This window comes from Engystomops pustulosus, chromosome 1, assembly GCF_040894005.1.
Source record: "Engystomops pustulosus chromosome 1, aEngPut4.maternal, whole genome shotgun sequence".
Lineage (NCBI taxonomy): Eukaryota > Metazoa > Chordata > Amphibia > Anura > Leptodactylidae > Engystomops > Engystomops pustulosus.
The window spans coordinates 135,565,229-135,582,188 of record NC_092411.1 but is presented as its reverse complement, the minus strand read 5'-3'; the positions used below and the strand labels follow the sequence as shown (position 1 = coordinate 135,582,188).

General features: G+C 38.4%; 1 protein-coding gene across 1 annotated transcript in view; it reads left to right on the top strand.

Annotated features, from left to right (window-relative positions):
* The window catches only part of LOC140120064 (atrial natriuretic peptide receptor 1-like), an 82,250-nt gene extending 72,526 nt beyond the window's left edge, over nt 1–9,724 (top strand). The window contains exon 24 of the mRNA XM_072139427.1: nt 4,008–9,724. Within this exon, the coding sequence (XP_071995528.1) occupies nt 4,008–4,169 (162 nt within the window). The 3' untranslated portion in view covers nt 4,170–9,724. The remainder of the gene's footprint in view (nt 1–4,007) is intronic.
* The last annotated feature ends 7,236 nt before the right edge of the window (nt 9,725–16,960 follow it).

Here is a 16,960-nt window from a genome sequence, read left to right as displayed (position 1 = left end):
CCACGCAGTACTAGTATGTCCAGAGTTGGGAAGGGTTTAAATATATTGTCATATTTCTTGCATTTCTGCAAGAAGAAAAAAGGTCCTTGGACCAATATTTTAAAAATTAACTTTTATTGTTCCTTATTAATATGAACAAATTAATGTTTTTCTTGGTATTTGTTCAGAAATTGTGTGCTAGCCAACATTGAAGTCAGTTAAAAAATGTAACGTGGTGGGAGTGGGTACAGGCAGTCCCCGGGTTACATACAAGATAGGGTCCGGAGGTTTGTTCTTAAGTTGAATTTGTATGTAAGTCGAAGCTGTATATTTTATAATTGTAGATCCAGACACAAAAAAAAATTGGGCCCCAGTGACGAATGGAGTTTAAACATTTTTTGCTGTAATGGGCCAAGGATTATCAATAAAGCTTCATTACAGACACCTTACAGCTGATCATTGCAGTCTGGGACTATAGTAACATCCAGAGAGCTTCACCAGAGGTCAGAGGGGTCTGTCTGTAACTATGGGTTGTCTGTAAGTCGGGTGTCCTTAAGTAGGGGACCGCCTGTACTGTGTTCTAATGGGATTGGGAGATAGGAATTTGGGTAATTGCAAGAGTAGGTATATGTTCACACTAATGCGCACTATTACAAGGATGGCTCCTTAAATCCACTCTTACACTACAGCATTCACTGCACTGTTACTATGCGGCTTGTTTGATTACCGCTATTAATTAGCTACTCCGCTAACCCAAAAGATCCCTATAAACTCTCTCCTAGATTGGTCCCTAGTTGTAGTATATCGCTGCAGTTCGACACACTGCTACACTGGATTTGTCCCACTTCTTATCACCACTATTAAAATTGTAGGCGCTCATACAGCCCCCCCCCCCCCCCCGACATGTTTCGCCATATTTATGGCGTCCTCAGGGGGTATCAGTGCTGGGAAGGGGTTAAAGGCCCTCTGGGTGTTCAGACCCAGTTATTTGAATGTGGAAGTCCGATTAATCTGGAATCGAATTTAAAGCTCCATTAATCCAGAATCGAAAAATAATCGAATTTAGAGATCCATTAATACAGAATCGAAAAATAATTGAATTTGAAGTTCCATTAATCCGGATTTAGATTTAAAATTACATTAATCTGGAATTGATGTGGCAGTTTTGGATAGACGTGTTCCTGTGCACTACTCTGTGACAACAAAACTTTTCAGATAGACTTGTTCCTGTGTGCTATTCTGTGACAACAAAACTTTTCAGATAGACTTGTTCCCGTGCACTAATTTTGTGACAACAAAACGTTTTACGTGTTTTACGTGTATTAACGCGGTGGAAAAGTGGAAGAAGAGAAGGCAGCTGTGAGGGAGCAGGAAAGGTAAATATTGGAGTTTATTATTTTTTTTTATAGAGTTTGGCCCAGCCCAGGACCAGGTGCTCCACAGACGGGTCTTGAACAGCTCGGCAGTTGAGGTCCACTGCTATACAGGTACATGAGCTTCAAAGTCTTGCTAATAAATGTTGCAGTGAATGCCAATAATCCAATATGATTATTAAGAAACTCCCCGTAGTGATGCAATTCTTCTAAGTGCCTTTATAAGGGCAATTATTTCAGGTTTTCCCTAATAATAGGAGCCTCTTCTATACACCTTAGTACCCTAACCACAGCAATTGCTGCTGTGTTCACAAGTCCTTGCCTAGCTCACTGACCCTTTGACGAGTAGCATGCTCTCCCTGGCTGTCTCCTGTGTGTAATGGCATCTGGACATGTGACCTAAAAGGCAGGAAGCTGCTTGATCGGCTGCTTTAGCAGTCAATCAAGCACCTTTGTGCTTTTTCCCAAAAGCAGACCCAGATCCCGGATAATGATATAACGATATTTCAGCAAAGACCCAAACTTTGCATTCCGCTCATCACTTTAAATTAGTTCTTATTTAAAATGTTGATTCCCTTACAGAAATGTTGTTATGAAGAATTAAAATGCTACTGGCTCTTTAATCAGTCCTGCACCTGCCCGAGCAGTTCATGTGATCATCACTGCGTTTGGTTTTAGTTGGTTGCTTGCAATGGGTTTAATTTTACTGAGGGGCTAGGACCTATCATGATGAGGGGGCGGCGCCATCATCAAGGAGCTGAGGGGTCAGTTCATGGAGGAGAAAAGTGAAGGTGTGTAAAGCAGGGCAGCACTGGATATGTAGGGGCAATGGACAATAGTGATATCATTTATAGAAGCTGAAGAGACAAGAAAGCTATATTTACATGGGACTGCATGTTAAGTGCTGAAGCAATGTCGTTACATGGCACTGCAGTTAGAAAACTGGAGGAATGCATTTACTTGTGACTGCATTTAGGAGGCCAGGGGGTCAGGAGGGATGCATTTACATGGGACTGCATATTAGGAGGCTGGTTTACTCTGTTGAATGCCTTTTCAGTATATATCTTGACAAAAGGGCTACTGGAATTTCTTTTCACAGTGAATTAATTTTAGAATCTTGGTTGTGTTGTCTTGGTCTTCTTTGGCCTGGATTTCTTTGTTTTGAATTTCACATATAGTTTACAGTTATATAAGCCTATGACACTTATCAACAATGATATTTAAGGGATGTATCTAACCATCCTTTTATAAAATGGTAATATGCGCATTTAAAATTTTTAAAAGCGATTCCTGTCATATATAAAATTAAAGGGGTTGTCCACTTTCAGCAAATAGTTGATATGGTTTGGGTAAGGAAAAGTTATACAATTTTCCAATATACTTTCTGTATCAATTCCTCACAGTTTTTGGAATCTCTGCTTGCTGTCCTTTTATAGCAATTTTCAAGGTTTACTTCCAGTGGATAGAAAAATGTCCATGGTCACACAGGTGCAAGGCTCATTAGTATCATAGAGAGTAACCACAGCTGTGTGATATAACGAGCCATGCACCTGTGTGACCACGGACAGATTTCTATCCACTGTGTCAGGATTCGGGATAAGTGGACCCTCTGGACCACCGTGGGAGGTGGTACTAGCCGACACCCAGGACCCGAATCTAGTTGGCACCTGGTCTTTACCAGAGCCCGCCACAAAGCGGTATGGTCTTGCTGCAGCGGGGTACCACTCCAGGGGAGCAACTAGCCCGCGCTGGCAGTCGAGGTACCTTAGCAGGAGACAGTCTCGTAGTCAGGTTCAGGCACAGGGTCAGGGCAGGCAGCAGAGATGCAAGGTCAAGTCCAATCCGGGGTCAGCAACAGGAGGTCAAGGCAGATGGGAACAGGAGCGCAGAAACGCAGGAACTCGGGAACACAGGAACTCAGGAGCAGGAACACACAGGAATGCAGGAACACGGGAACATAGGGGCAGGAACACACAGGAACGCAGGAACACGGGAACACAGGGGCAGGAACACACAGGAACGCAGGAACACGGGAACATAGGGGCAGGAACACACAGGAACGCAGGAACACGGGAACATAGGGGCAGGAACACACAAGAACGCAGGAACACGGGAACACAGGAGTAGGAAAGCAGGAACATGGGAACACACGAGCAGGAACACACACGAACACGGGAACACGGGAAATCAGGAGCAGAAACACACAGGAATGCAGGAATATCGCTGGAGAGCTTTCTCTAGGGCGTAGGCACAGGTCAGACCTTTTCTGGATATAGGAATTTGGATAACCCAAATCTATTTATGACTTGTTTGTGATAGAAGTCTCCTAAATGCCTTGGAACACATTTATTGAGGGTATTAGACAGTTTTAAAGACACCTTTACACCTTGTAGAACATTCGAGGAAAATGATGCAATCAAAGTTGCTTCAAAACTTTTTTTGGTGGACTAAACCAATAAACATGACGCATAGATTTGGATTAGATTATTTAACTAAACCATATATTTATCATTCAGCATAAGATAAACCTTGTGCCTAACTTTGTTCTGCCTAATATTTAGATATTTTTAATAAATTCATGTTTTTATTTGTAGGTGGCTATATTTCCACCAATGATGTGTTTTGCAGCTGTTTAATGTCCACTTTTTTACACAGGGCAAAGGAGATATGACAACATATTGGCTTGAGGGGAAGACTGGCACATCGACACAGAATATCCTTGCTGATACATCAGCAGTCATGCAAAAAAAAGAAAGAGAGTCATTTAATCTGATACCGGGAGTGTTATCTACTGAGGCTCTGTCTACCTCCTTTTGAGAGAACTTGACCACTGCAAAATATCTGACAGAATGACTTGATAAAAATAATGTCCTAAAGCAGATCAGAAATTTACAAGGGACTATACAACAGTAAAGAAAAGTGCATTTGTGTTACGTTAAGGAAGTTTTGGAAAAGTCTTACTGAGGACCCAAGTAAATTGCCTCATAACTGTTGTTTCCCACAATAAAACCTAAATTCAAAGTGGTTACTATGGGACAGGTTTGATAAATGACACTCACTGCTGAGAAGGTTCTGGACACATCCATTACTCAATGTCAGCCTTATCATTTTCAAAGTGGAACCTTTAAACCTAACTTACAACAGTGAAACTAAATCAAGTATTCTGTACCAAGTTGTGCTTAGGTCATTGTTCCCCACTTCACAAATCTGCTATCCTAATCACCCCTCTAGATATAATTATGTGTTTTAAACCTTGTCTACATTGTATATAAATACACAAACATGTTATTCTTCTAAGCCCAAGATATCCCAAAATGTAATGACCAGCTTTGGAAAAAACATAGTCTTTTGGATGAGTAAACTAAAAAGATTTTTATTTTATCTCATTTAAAGTTGGTCATCTCATGCCACTAATTTTGGGACAAATTGAAGGTAAGTAATAACACAAAAAGTTTAAAGTACACTATGGAAATATGAAAATACTTACCTTTATTTCTACATGATGCTAATTACAATGTGATTGGATGTGGCTAACTTAGGGTTATTGTATCATGTGAGTTTTGATATAAAGTATACAAACTAAATGTGATATCAGCTATAAAAACTGCCTATAAAAACCTAAGAAAAATATTTTAAATGTGCTCTGGTAACAGATTTTACTCCACATTAAATACTAGCCCCTTCAGATAGGGGATAAAAAGTCATTTCAAGAATTCTCTCTTTCATTTGAAATCTTGCCTGTAAAACTCTTCTCAAAATTCAAGTGCAAATGAGTAGAGGGATCATATTTTTCCTGAATATTATATGAATCTGATATTTTCCCCTATCATTAATTCTATAGTAACTAGGGCTATACTTTGTTTGTCTTTTTAAGTTTCGAACTTCTTTCAGAACTTGCAAGGGTAGTGGTTCTGTGAGCTCTGGAGATCTGGTGACACAGGCAAATAAAGAAATAGGTGGGTATTAGATCTTTATCTACAGTTTGCATTCCAAACTATGTATTTAACTGCCTGATTTCCTGTTCGGTAAAACTCACGACAACAAGCCAGCTGTTATCTGAAAGATGAGATCCTCATCTTTAATATGACACCAAAGGTACTATAGAACTAAAGATGGGGGCATCTGAATTGACACTCCCGCTCCAGCCTCTAATGCCTCATCCCTTGACCTTTGTTAAAGGGGTATTCCAGGAATATGAATGTCTGATACAAAAACCCATGATGCTATAAATAAATGAATATAACAAAACTCAATGTCTGTCACGAAATAGAGCTTAAATAGTTTGATTTTATGATTCATAAAATTTTATGGCCTCTCTAAAGTATGCGGAATTATCACCAAGATGGCCGACACTGGAAACTACAAGTCCCATGCTCCTTTAGTTCTCAGTAACTTCTCCTATCACTTGTGCCCTGCTTCCGGTGATGATCTTACAGGTTTTCTTACCATAGTAATGATGTGTAACTTCCATCAGCAAAACACTGGCCATACTGGCCATACTGGATGCACTGCAACCAACTAACTACAGCCAAACAGTGGTGCAGTACAGCCAGCCAGGTAGGTGCAGGCCATGTGATATGGACATGTGACCACACGGCCATCTTCTGTCCTGTGTCTGCTCCATGTGGAGGAAATTAACGGACTGATTAAAGGGCCAGTAGCATTTTAATTCTTCATTACATTGTATATCAACAGCATTTTTTTGATAAGGAGAGCAAAATTTTAAAGAACAACTAATTACATATAAGCTTATATTTTAAGGACCCATTTGTATATGAATTATGTTGATTCCTAGAATACCCCTTTAATTGTCAGAGGACTTTAAAGGAAATTTTTTATAGCTAGACCGCTGAGATTTCACGTAAATGAGACAATGCTAGAAAGGACATTTCATATCCTACCTGAGGGGGCTTGTAGTTTAATATGTTAAAATCTGGATACAGGGTCCTTTAAGGGAATTTGGTCTTTTCTGTAAAACACCATAAAAGCATGTCTGGTTATTCAGGATGCTGTGTATAAATCTTGTAGTTTACGACCATTTTTACCCTAGACTGCACTGGATCAATCACTGCATTAAATTCAACATAAATAGCAAATAGATGAGAAAAGTATGAAGGCATGAGGAGATAGCAGGGACTCATTGTTATTAGATATACTTCACAGTTTGGTAACTGTGACTAAAGTATAGCTCCATTGGCATGGCTACTTCCTGGATCTGGCTGCAAGAATATTGGAGCCAGAATTCTAGAGTCACAACCATGAGCATAGCTAAATACAAAAAACTCTCTATTTATAACACCTAGTGCAAAGTTCATTTTTGTGTCTTAAAAGTTATCCTAGATTTTTTTTAGCTTACAAGAATCTGAAGCTGAAAAAGTTGGGATCCCCTCCAATGCAATAGATATTACATATTAAAATAACCGTAGGTGGCCCGGATTTAGAAATATTATCTACTTAAAAATGTAACAGATGAAAGATACCAGCGCCGAAAATAATGAAATGCAATATAGAAAGCAATGTGAGATCTGAAATGTGAGGACATTTATTAACAAGCTCTTAATAATGACTTGTTTATGCATGAAAGAGAGTTATCCGGCTGTATATGAAGTGCCCATGGAAGGAGTACATTACTACAAAATGTTTTGTGCCTCTGGATGCACTTTATGTTTATGCTTAATGACTTGCTATTTTAGCACTTCTTGTTTAATGTTAAGCTTTTTCAAGGAACATTGCAGATGTTCTACAATTAAGCATTTGTCCTTATAATAATACAGGAACAAAACGTTGCGTGACACAACTTGAGAGAATAGGTGACACATTTTCAAGCATTTTTTTTTTGTTGCTACATTTTATAATGAAGTCAGCAGTGCTTCACATATAAATGGTACGCGTATATCATCATGGGGACGTATTATGTGTATGTCTGCAGTGTGTCGAGTTAGCTTTCTGTAAGGAAATGAGGAAAAGTGCTGTAATCGCAAGTATTTGGACAGATATTAAAGTTGGTTTTATACACTAAGGAAACGATATAAATAAGCATTATTGCATGGCATAACAGGTATAAATACTGACAAATAACATGAAATAAAATCATTAGGAGAATACATTATTAGTCCTCTGGACTAAGAGATATTCTGATTCTGCATTCAGAGGTAGGATCAGTACGTTTTGGTTAATTTCCTTGTAAGAGTGACATCACTGTGTTCATTAAGCAGATATCCTGAGGATCCATCCTTCATCTATACACAACATGTATCATTTATACATACAGTTACATTTCTCAGGTCTAAATAATGTTCACAGTTGGCCCCATAGACAGATTCAAATTAGTGTTGTCTTCTCCTGGGCCTAAGGGACATATCATTGTGTCTGAAAAAGAGCTAACCAATGTCTGTTCTAGTGCTCCTGTCTAATCCTGGGTGTTGCTAGAGAGCAGATAGACACTAAAGTGTTGGGTGGTTTAGGCTGGTGGATTTTGAGCCAAAACTGTTAGCCTAGTAATGCAAATTGCAGCAGTTTTGCAATGTTTGTGATTTATGTCTGTGTGGGTTTAACAGATGAAATATATTTTTTCACCTTTAGAAAAACCTACACAACCAATGTGTTTCAAAAAATGACAGCACTATTTCTCAACATGTAGCCCCACTTTAAGGGTTCTTACACAAATTGGAATTGATAGCCTATCCCCAGGATAGATACATGGGTAGAGATGTCCTATAAATGAATATGAATATGAATGAATATGTAGTGCTTATGATAAACCTTGTGATGAACCTGTCTATTAGATATGTGACCCGGCAGTAATATATAAAACCAGGATACAACAACAACAGATCTTAATCAGCTGGATCTGTAGTAATGTATTCTATGGAATGCAATGTCTTTCCAGGATTTCCTAGATTCATATAGCATTACACTATAACACTGCTGCTTTCCTCATGAAAGGCCATCAATATCTATATGATTGGTAAAGAGCCCACACGTATACCTTGTACATGTGCAGAGCGCTGTAACTGCAGGCTCAGCTTCCACTGCCAATACACAGTGCAAGGAGTCAATGGCCTCAACCTCAGTCCACTGTTTTTTTGAGATTAGGAAAGATATTAAATTGTTTTAATATATTTGGGGGCTAGTAAAAATGGTGAAACATGGGCAACGTATTTAAATGAAATAGAAATCTGATTATATACATAAATTAACTGCTGGCCACGATTGATTTCAGAAATCAGTCAAATCAGCCAAAACTACTGATGAATTCCACTGGTAAAGCTGATGACTATGATGCCTTTGTTTATCTGTCAACTGTCTTGGGTGTGTATCTAGTAGGTTACCATTTTCTGAAGAAATCTTCTTATTTGCTTCAGTTCTTTTAGTCATTTGTGGGAATACGACTAGAATCCATAGTTTGTTGGGATGGTGGTCCCCTGAAACCTAGTATTGTCATAAGAAGCAATAACTAAAGGCATGGATTATTGTGCCATATATCAGACAATCCACATATTAGTAGTAAATAGGCAAAGTAAAACTACCAGTAAGGATTACACAAAATGAACTACACATACTCACCTAAGGTCCTCTTCATCCCTATCCCGGCGGTGGTCTTTTTTAATATTAACACACGGGGATCATCTGGAAAAAGGAGTTAGAACAAGCAGGCCAACATTAAAGAAGATCACCGGTGGGATCTGGATGAAGAGGACCTTAGGTGAGTATGTGTAGTTTGTTTGGTTTTATCTTAACTGGCAGTTTTCCCTTAAGCCATTAACCTATTGTTCACTACAATGTGGGTGCATTGTGATGGGCCTCCTCATTTTCTTGCATCATAGTACTTGCTACATGTATACTTACCGTCATAATAATTAGCATTGGAGCTCATAAATATCAAGATAACCAGCCCTGAGCAATATGGTAAAGCCTATACAATTGATATGACATATTAATGTGCTGATACTGTAAATGAAGTGTAATATTATGTGTACTAAATCTCTAGAAAATGGAAATGCTTTGAGGTGTTCCCCAACCATCGAAGGTTTGGTGTCAGATTCCACAATATAACCAGCTACCACAAATAAGCCTGGCCTTTATTTTCTCTTTGAAATATATTTTGAGCAGAAATTGATGTATTGGGGCTATGTACTGATGGATTATGCCTTTTGCTGATAGAGCATTTTAAAGCTTAGTATTAAGTAATGGCTATGGAAGAAACAAATACGCCTACAACTTCTCCTGAACAATAGAGTGACCTAAATCTGAGGCTGAAGTGAAAACACTGTATCAGGGCTTAATAACAGAGTATCTACTAACAGCAACATTGCTGATATGCTCATATTCTTCATGCCCCTATTTTGTTGTGTAGTACTTTACTGTTATAAGTGCAATTTGTATTGTTAATAAATATCTTTTTGCTATGTGTATGTGCACCGCTTTTTTTTTCTTCATCTTCTTCAATAATAACACTGTAGAAGGCAGTCACTGGCAAAAGGGAAGTAACAAAACTTTAAAAATAATTTGCCATGGACAAGTAAATACAAGCTGGAGGTATTGGAGCTTGTTTTTGTATTTTTGTGCTCATGTAATTTTTTTTTTAAATCCATGCCTTATATGTATTTTTGAAGTTTATTTTTTAAAACACAACAAGGCTCCAAGAGATTATTTTTTTTAAGAGCAGCCCCAGAATGGACACACAATAATAATTAAAGGAGATGTCCAGTTTCCACAAATAAATTGTTATTGATGTATGACAATGTTCTGATATATTTTCAGAGAGATTTTTAGAGATCTTTTCTAGATTTTATCTTGCTGTCATTCTTTTGGAAGTTTTATTGTTTACTTCCTGTGGATAAAGACTGATCCATGGTCATGTGACATTTCACAGGTGAGCTGATCATTGTAATCTCACTCTGATTACTCTCTGTTGTATTAACAAGCTGTGCACCTGTGTGACAACACAAGATTATAGACTCATTTCTATCCACTGGAAGTAAACAGAATCTTACCTTAGATCTACAAAACTGTGAGGAATTGATACAGAAAATGTATTGTATAATGATGTGTAAATCAGAGAACTTTCATTATTCAAACTTTTATTTGCTAAAACTGGACAGCCCCTTTAAGATGAATTAAGTGGAAGATAATCTGCCAAACTGTAGACTATCAAGATATTTGCAGTATCAATAAATTTAATCCAGAATAATTTGTGACATTTGGAACAAGCCCTTCTAGTGTTTAATGGAGGGATTTCTGGATAAACACCAACACCTTTGGCCTCTGTATTTTGGCATGATGGCCGTCAAACAGTTTTTGTTGTAATATTCCTTTGCCACCCTCCTCCCCTTGTCCACCAATCCTTAGCATTCTAAATAAATATTTTCCCCATTTATCCCTTCTCCCACCTTGCTGATATATCTTCTTAAGTTGCATCTCACCTTGTATTCCATTCCTTAATCCATCTTCCCCCAAATAAATATTGTTGATGGATAAAAATTCAGAGCACCACAATGAAACCAAATGTTACACTGTTGGGTTCTAGCCACAAACCTCCAGTAGTATGCAAATGAACATGGATCACAAGCTCTACCTTTTCCATTATTATTGGAGCACTGCCTGTTCCTATATGGATGGATATATACATAGATAGATAGATTTTTAGACTTTCCTATAGACATGAAAAAGGAGCATCACAGTTACTGATCCATTCGGGTCCATTGGGGTCATAAACATTAAAGCTGCAAATACTCATTTAATGCTTTTTCAAGGTTTGACACCTTGTTACTATGTCACTAAAATAATTTGAAAGATTTTCTACACATATAAGAACATGCATTTCATATATATAAACTTTTGGATTTTGGGAACTTATAAAACACTCACACAAGGTCAGGATAGGACAAATCAACCTACCATTTTTCTTTAACTATTCTGACATCAAGCTGACACTGTAATGCTAAAACAGAACAAGATGATTTATAATGATCTGTCTGTGAGTCTGACAACTATGTAAATGACCCACCTCTCAGCAGTAGCATGGGAACTATATGTACGTGCCATACTGATAATATACCTGAAGCCTAGTTTTAAAGTCTACATTCTCTATCCGTTTTGCTCTAAAGTTGACCCTATTACATGAATTATTGCACCTTCCACTGATACAAATGTAAAATGTCACGATTGCGTATCCTAGAAATAATTACTAGAACCTGCATTTGTCATGTAGTATCATAGCATTTGTCTTCTCTTTTCTTAGAAAAAGTAGAGTATGAATCTTGTAACTTCTACAGATACAGTGGGACAGAAATGAGGTCAATTAAAATTTTGGGAGCTCTCTCTATACTTAAAATATCATTGATTTAAACAGACCTAAGGGTAAAGGAGTTTGAGGTGAATTTTTGAATATATAACCCGTCACAAATTCTGCAATATGTATTACTTTTTAGCTGACCTATACATTTAGCTGTGCAATGATCAATATAATTAGCAAATCAAGAGCAGTGGAGCCATATCAGTCTTCCAGCCTGCAGGCAGGTGTCTGACCAAAGGTACAGTAATGTTACAGAGCACCTACTACGAGGAGGCTTTCATGGGACTAAAAGTCATCAATCAAAAGCTATTACATGCCAGCAGCCTCCCACCATAGACTCCCTAACTCAATTGTTGTAATGTTCTCCCTTCTCTATATCAGAGGCGCATTTAATCATTTGATCTATTTTTTGCTGTACATTTTAGCTCCACCACAGGGACTTTACAGCTCACTGAGAAGTGTCAGATTCCTGGTAAGAGAAAGAAGTGATGATTTCCTAAAATATAGTTAAGTACTAGATGTAATGATAGTTATTGTGAAATAATTTAGCTAGGTTAAAATTTGTTAGTGAGCAGATTCACACTGCCGTTGTCTGTCCATGAACCACGGAGCATGAAGAGTCCTGTGGCATGGGCCAACATCAATGCTGGGGACAGAACTCCTTACATGATAGCGATCTATGGTGTAAGGAGTTCCTGCTGCTTCACTAAACAGAAGTGATGAGACATTAATCCGTTTAATCCTGAAATGCTATTTAGTGAAGTAGGAACTCCTTACACCATTGATCGCTATCATGTAAGGAGTCCCATCCTCAACAGTGATATCGGTCCATGCCAAAACACTTTAGACAGACAACAGCCATGTGAATCCATCCTAAGGCTGACACAGGCTTTTCAACACAGGTTTGGCTCAGGGGCGTAACTAGGGGAGACTGGGCCTCATAGTAAACTTCTGAATGGAGTCTCCCTTACCCTTACAGAAAATATACATATCCGTGAAGTCACACATGTTTCTACAAAAACACTTATTATAAATTTAGACTCCTTAAAATTTTTACTCTGTTTCATTGCAGCTAATTAGTAAGATCAAAAAAGTTCTTTTTTCATCATTAATGTACACTGTTCTCTCCATCTTGATAGAAAAAAACAGAATTGTATATATTTCTGATAATTTATTAAGAATGAAAAGCCAAAATATTAAATGGTCATATGCATTCAGACCCTTTGGGGTGAGACTGATATTTAATTCACGTGCTGTCCATTTCCTTCTGATCCTCCTTGAGATGGTTCTACTCCATCATTGGCTGTGTTTAATTAAACTGATTGGACTTGATTAGGAAAGGCACACACATGTCTATATAAGACTGCACAGCTCACAACTTATGTCAGAGAACATGAGGTTTAAGGACCTGTCCAATGAGCTCAGACAAGGAATTGTAGCAAGGCACAGATCTGGCCAAGGTATAGTAGAATTTCTGCAGCACACAAGGTTCCAAAGAGCACAGTGGCCTCCATAATCCTTAAATGAAAGAAGTCTGTGATGATCACACATGTTCCTCAATCTGGCTGTCCAGCCAAACTAAGCAATCGTGAGAGAAGAGCCTTGGTGAGAAAGGTGAAGAAGAACCACAAGATCACTGTGGCTGAGCTCCAGAAATGCAGTAGGGAAATGGGAGAAAGTTCCAGTTTGTGGCGGCAAAGTTGCGCGTGTGTTATTCTTGCGCAGCTGCACTTCTCTCCTGGTGGATGCGCAAGAAAAATAGTCTCCGCGCATGTGCAAGTTTGACATCACCGGCTGTCTGCAGCGCTTTCTGCTGGCACCGAAGATGTATATAGATGAGAGGGTGTGCATAAATTATGTTCTAATGGAGCATAAAGTTTATAACTGTATATTTCGGTATAGAAGACAGCTTGGAGCATGCCAGCATAAAGTTCTCATCACCCCTAAGGTAAGAAGCATATGGTTGGGGACAGTCTACCATCCCTAAGTGTAGTGGTAGATGTCCTTTAAGTCCAGTTGCTCTTGATCTTGTGGTTGTATCCTCTCTATTCTGCAATTGCTGCCATCATCCTGACTCTGCTTGTGTCTGTCTATCTGTTTTTCTATCTCTCTCTGCTTGTTTGTCTCCTGTTCTAAGCACTTACTCAGAGTAGTGATTGTTGTCCAGTTATCCTCTATGAGTAAGTGCAGTGTGGGCAAGTAGACATGTGGGTTAGATCAAGGCCTGCATCTTTTTCTCTGTCTTGACAAAAATGCAAGAAAAAGAAGGAAAAAGGGGGAAGGAGAAAAGTGAAGGGAAAGAAGAATAGGGGGAGATTGGCCCTTACTTTGTAATCTAGAGCAACTACGAAACTGTAACCAGGAGAAAAAAGTTTTCATTCTCGAAACTGAAACCACCTGCATGAAATTAGCTGAAGATAAAAAAGTAGCAGTTTTTGCACTAGTGGACCACAGAAACTTTAAAGACTGAAGCAACAAAACTGATGGTCTGATGGAATAGAGTAAAATAATAGTCTTTACATTGAAAGAGTAAATAAAAGGACTGCATAAATGTGGCAGTAAAGTAAAGAGAGGAAAATAGGAGAAAGGTGGGAGGAAAGGTATTTAATTATTGCTATTTGCAAGAGGAAATTTAAAACAAGGGCCTTGAGAAGAGGAGACTCTATTGATTTCATACATTTTAATGTAGTCCATATTCCATGGTTAGGCATTTGTTTTCATAAACATTTGTTCTTATCCATGAAGGGATAAGGCCCTAGGTTCTTGTTATATATCTAGGCATTGAATATTGTTGGGGCCCGATTGCGACTTCAACTCAGCTCCTACTTTTCTGGCACACATATCACTGATGAGACATATGATAAATGAACAAATGAGTAAACTGTAAGAAATATTTTGCATTATAAGACCCAAATAACTTATCCTGCCTGTTTTATACTATTAGAACTTGTTAAACCAATTTAACCAAATACACTGTAATGAATATACAATAATGCAGAAAATCAGAAAGCAGTCTTTATAAGGAACAGTCCTTTAAGTGGCGCAATGAAAAGTGGTTTAAAAATCAATTTCTTTGCACTTGGCTATGCACTTCCCTGTCTCTGGAGCTCATCAGAAATGTAATCAATGCTGGCACACTTCAGAAAACTTTCCAGCTGTAGTGAGCGGCACATCATTAAGGTAAACTGTAATTCCCAGTATTATTGAATTAAAACTTCATTACACTCTACCCACCACGAATAAAAATCATTTATGACTTGTTTTTACATACAACACCCCATTGAGAATGCATCAGAGGATGAAACACATAAAAAATGAGTGTTAATACCTGCCTGACAATCCGTCCCTTGTTACCATGGATCGACAGAAAAAGATTTGGTTAGTAAATTAATCCCTTTTAATCTCTATCGCTGTGTAAATTGCTGACAGCAGCAAATGCAAAAATAATGCCAAGGTTGTTCAATATGTGCTTAGCGCAAGTGTCCTCCTCATTTTGTTGGTTAATGGGTTTATCTACAAGGATAGTAGCTAGGGGGGCAGACAATTAAGATGCAAATGGAAGATGTAGTTAGTAATGACTATGAGCAATTACATAATCCATGTATCCATTTTCCCCTGTATGCAGAAGATTAGACATTTCTAGGGGGGCTGCTAATGCACAAATGCACAGTCTTGTGGAGGACTGACATAGGTCTGAGAATATTGGCTGCATCAGAATACTGATCTTTGTGCCCACAAGCAATTGTTTGGGTTGCATTATGGGTAAATCCAACACTGCCTGCATGATGACATTACTATATTCAGCACAATGGAAAGGAGGAGGCAGCATAGGGGGAAGAGTATTGCACATTTACAGATTTTGTTTGTGATGATGTTGTATGGTATGGTCATTACCTGAATGATATCATTATTGTTTGGCCTTCTAATGTGAAAGTTACACAAAACCCCATACACATTACATGAATAATAAATAATCCTTTTACTTTGTTCCTTACCTATAACTGAGATAAAGAGAAAAATGTTTTATGTGTTATCTGAATCCTATGGAATGTGTGTAAAAGGGCTTTTTCAGACACGTAAATGTGTAATGGCCTGCATGACAAGTCATTACGAAAGGTTAGTTCCAGTTAGCCTTCTGGCCAGTTATACCTCTTAGCACTGGAAATGTTACTAATCTGTTATCTTTTGCTGTCTCCTAATGACACAATGTGGTATTTTACCTGCAATATCTTGTGCCTGGAACATTTTAAAGCTCATTTCAAGGCTCTGGGTTCAGCCTGATCAGTCTTTCTGCAGAGGTCTTCCACTGAGCTTCTGTCTGGAGACAGGAGGAGGGTTGTTCCTCAGTTCACTTTTCTATCACCTCTTGTCAGGAGAAAGGACCTGGTCTTTGCAACTACAAGCCAGACCCTAACCACTGGACCATGGATGAAGTGCACTCCAAAAGCCGACCAATCCATTGCCTCTTGGGAGTTTTCAGAGAGGAAAGTTTACAGCTTGTTACCTGCTGCTTCATTGGACTGGGTATCATTAAAGAAACTGTGAGTCTTGGTTCTATTTTTGTCCCCACGTATGGCCTGCTGCTTTTAACATTACGTGCTTCTCCTTCATCACTTGCCCGAGAATCTATTACCACACACAACGGGAGTGTGCAAGGGGGATCCCTTCATTACACTGTGACCTCCCCCCCTGGTAAAATTAGGGGACTCGGCTTATACTCGGGTCGGCTTATACTCGAGTATATACGGTAACTATATAAATATGGTATCACTGCGATTGTACTGATTCCAGTAATAAAGGAGAGATGTCATCTCAACTACACAAAAGCTGTAAAGACAACGCTCATCAGAATATAGCACAACTGTGTTTTATGACAATTCCACAACATTTGGAATTTTTTTCCAGATTCCCAGTCCCTTAAACAGCTGAAAACACCCCTTTAATTATGGGTACGGAAGCCAAAAACCAAAGACAAACACCACTATCTGTTAAATCCTTTATTTTTTTTTATCAAAAAGCAAATTATATTTACTCTACTAAATAATGGATCCTTATAGAGTGTAGTAAGCTTTGATTTGTAGACAGTTTACATTATGAGATGCCCTCACTGTCTGTGTATATCAGTGTCTTGCTTTTGTAAATTGAATCCTGTACATAGTTGTTTAGACGGCTATCTAGTCAGCACAAGTGTCAGCCGGAATGTAACAATGACATTTCAGAGTAATGATCCTGCTTCTGTTTAACAAAGTCATCCATGAAGATTCCAAGGAGATCACAGCAGAAATAAATCGACAACATCCTTTATCAAAGA